We start from the raw sequence: 3,165 nt of genomic DNA, 5'->3' as shown, positions 1-3,165 counted from the left end.
GCCGGGGCGGGGGGGGGTCGCTGGCTGGGATCACCCTCCGCCGCCTTCATTCATCCGGCAGGAATGTTTTGCTGGGGGAACACAATTGGGCCGGGCCGGCTGCCAAGCGGCCGCATAATAAGTGACCGGCCAGGATCGGGACTGGGGTTCCAGGCTCTGTAGTCTGGGATCCCAAACTGGGCCCAACGCAACACGGAGACCGGTGTCGCCGCAGCCCTGGGGGAGCTGAGGCGATGGGCTCCTCCTCCTCCTCCTCTCTCCGTCTTTGGTGCAGGACGTGGACAACAAGGTGGAGCGGGTCTGGGGCGACTGCAGCTGCAGGAAGAAGTATTCCCACGTGGACCTGGTGGTGATGGTGGACGGTTACGAGGGAGAGAAGGGGGCCGTCGTCGCGGGCAGCCGGGGCTACTTCCTTAAGGTGAGAGCCCAGACCCCCCCGCGAGGGCACAGAAACGATCGGAGCCAGGGGGAGAGCTGAGGGAAACGAGGGGGGACGGGGGTCCTGGCTTCTCCTCCCCTGGGCTGAGCTTGCTGCAGCAACGGGAGCCTCCGAGGCGGCGTGAGCTCGCGCTGAGCCGGCCTATGGCATGGGACGGACTCTGGCCTCGGTGGTGCTGCCGCCGTGGCCTGGACACCCTCCAGATCCACTCCGGCGTCCCTGCCGCAGCCGGAGGGTGATGCTGAAGCCTGGCAGTCGGAGCAGCCTGGAGCTTGGCGTGGGCTCCGTGCGCTCCCGGACCCACGGAGCAAGAAGGGATGGTTCAGTGGGGTGCGTGCGTGACGGGCGGTGGCTTCCCTCGTCCCCCAGGGTCCCCTGGTGTTCCTGGAGCAGGCCCTGATCCAGTACGCCCTGCAGAGCCTCCGCGCCAAGGGCTACACTCCCGTCTACACCCCCTTCTTCATGCGGAAGGAGGTGATGCAGGAGGTGGCCCAGCTCAGCCAGTTCGACGAGGAGCTCTACAAGGTGAGCGGCTCGACGCCCGCCGGGTCTCCGTGTCTCGCCGCCCGGCACCTGTCGTCCCCTCCGGGCGCCGGCTTTCCGACCGAGCCGCCGCCACGCGGCTTCCCCCCGGGGGGAGGGAGCTGGCTGAGATCCCCTCTGCCCCGGCGAGGCCGCGCCGGCGGCTCCCTTCTGCTCCTTATCTCCGGGGTCCATCTTCATGGCCTCGGTCCCCGCTGAGGCGGTTGCCATGGCAATGCGGTGACGGGGAGGTGGCTCGTCCCCAGCTTCGCTGGCGGGAGGCCATCGGGGCCTTTGAAGGAGGCCAAACAAGCAGCGAACGGCAGCTGCTCCCTTTCCCCGAGCCGTCCTCTCCCCCGCGCCGAGCGCCGGCCCCGGGAAGCCTCGCTGCCTGTCCGCGGGCGGGCAGGGAGAGCGGCTGCCTGCGCATCTGCCAGGGAGCGTCCGGCCCCGGAGGGGCGGGAGCAGCTGGGGAAGGGGGGACGGTGTCGTCGTCGTCATCGTCGTCGTCGTCCCCCCCCCAGGTGATCGGCAAAGGCAGCGAGAAGGCCGACGACAGCTCCGTCGACGAGAAGTACCTGATCGCCACCTCGGAGCAGCCCATCGCCGCCCTGCACCGGGACGAGTGGCTGAAGCCGGAGGATCTGCCCATCAAGTACGCGGGGCTGTCGACCTGCTTCCGTCAGGAGGTGGGCTCGCACGGCCGCGACACCCGCGGCATCTTCCGCGTCCACCAGGGGGGGGGGGGGGGGGGGGGGGGGGCGTTCCCCCTGGGAATTTGGGGCTGCATCCGGGGCCGGCGCCAACACGGGGTCCCGTTCTCTCTGCAGATCGAGCAGTTCGTCTACGCCTCGCCCCACGACGACAAGTCGTGGGAGATGTTTGAGGAGATGATGGCCACGGCGGAGGACTTCTACCAGTCCCTGGGCATCCCCTACCACATCGTCAACATCGTCTCGGGTAGGGCCCAGGGGGCTCCCCCGCCGCGGGGCCCCGGGGCCGCCTCTCTGCGCCGCGGTGGCCCAGGAGGACGCCGGCCACCTCTGCCCGTGCCTCGGGTGTCACCGCGGCCCTGACCCACTTCCCGCCTCGGCTTTCTTTGTCCCCGGCTCCCCTTCCCGCTGTGTCTGTCCCCAGACCTGGCGAAGGGGAGGAGGCGCCTCAGCCCCGGGGCGTGGAGGAAGGAGACGTTTGCTTTTCTGCAGAGATCCTCTGCTTTGCTCCGGGTCCACCGGGAGCGGGTGCGGGCACCCTGCCGTGCCGGGACTGTCCCCGCTGTCCCTTCCGGAGGGACGGTTTGAGTGTCCCCACACCTCCCGGGAACTCTCCCAGGAAAATTTACCCCGTTTAAACGCTCCTTCCCAGCCTCCCCGCTGCGGAGCAGGAACCCCGCGTCCCTGTGACAAAGCCGGCACAGCGCCGCTGAAGTCGCCTCGGGAGGCGTCGCGCCCGTAGCCCCTGCTGCCGTCCCCTGGGACGGGCGCCTTCCTGGGGGGAGCGGGATCCCCCTCCCCTCGCTCAGCGCTGCGCCCCCGTCTCCCAGGCTCCCTCAACCACGCTGCCAGTAAGAAGCTGGACTTGGAGGCCTGGTTCCCCGGTTCCGGCGCTTTCCGCGAGCGTCGCGCCCGTAGCCCCTGCTGCCGTCCCCCGGGACGGGCGCCTTCCTGGGGGGAGTGGGATCCCCCTCCCCTCGCTCAGCGCTGCGCCCCCGTCTCCCAGGCTCCCTCCACACCGCTGCCAGTAAGAAGCTGGACTTGGAGGCCTGGTTCCCCGGTTCCGGCGCTTTCCGCGAGCTGGTGTCCTGCTCCAACTGCACCGACTACCAGGCGCGCCGCCTGCGCATCCGCTACGGGCAGACCAAGAAGATGATGGACAAGGTGAGGCCGAGCCGCTGGGCTGGAGGGGGACGGGGGGTGTGTATGTGTGGGGTGTGTGTGTGTGTCCCCTCCTCGCCTTTGCCGTGTCACCCCCCCCCTCGCCATGCTCCCCGCCGCAGGTGGAGTTCGTCCACATGCTCAACGCCACCATGTGCGCCACCACCCGCACCATCTGCGCCATCCTGGAGAACTACCAGACGGAGGAGGGCGTCCGCGTCCCGGAGAAGCTCCGAAACTTCATGCCCCCAGGTAACACCCAGCACCCTCCCTTCCCCGCCCAGACCGGGTGCCGGGAGGGGGGGGGGGGGGGGGGGTCGTCCCCCCCCC

At 69.7% G+C, this 3,165-nt stretch overlaps 1 protein-coding gene across 1 annotated transcript in view; it reads left to right on the top strand.

Annotated features, from left to right (window-relative positions):
• The window catches only part of LOC103901071 (cadherin EGF LAG seven-pass G-type receptor 2), a gene marked incomplete at its 3' end in the record, with an annotated part of 24,648 nt that overhangs the window by 10,915 nt on the left and 10,568 nt on the right, over nucleotides 1-3,165 (top strand). The window contains 6 exon segments of the mRNA XM_019472722.1: nucleotides 275-418; nucleotides 809-964; nucleotides 1,486-1,697; nucleotides 1,779-1,921; nucleotides 2,681-2,838; nucleotides 2,958-3,087. Coding sequence (XP_019328267.1) covers nucleotides 275-418; nucleotides 809-964; nucleotides 1,486-1,697; nucleotides 1,779-1,921; nucleotides 2,681-2,838; nucleotides 2,958-3,087 — 943 coding nt within the window.

The sequence above is a fragment of the Aptenodytes forsteri genome, unplaced genomic scaffold (genome assembly GCF_000699145.1).
Source record: "Aptenodytes forsteri isolate BGI_AS27 unplaced genomic scaffold, ASM69914v1 Scaffold213, whole genome shotgun sequence".
Classification (NCBI taxonomy): Eukaryota; Metazoa; Chordata; class Aves; order Sphenisciformes; family Spheniscidae; genus Aptenodytes; species Aptenodytes forsteri.
This window is presented reverse-complemented; position numbering and strand designations above follow the sequence as displayed.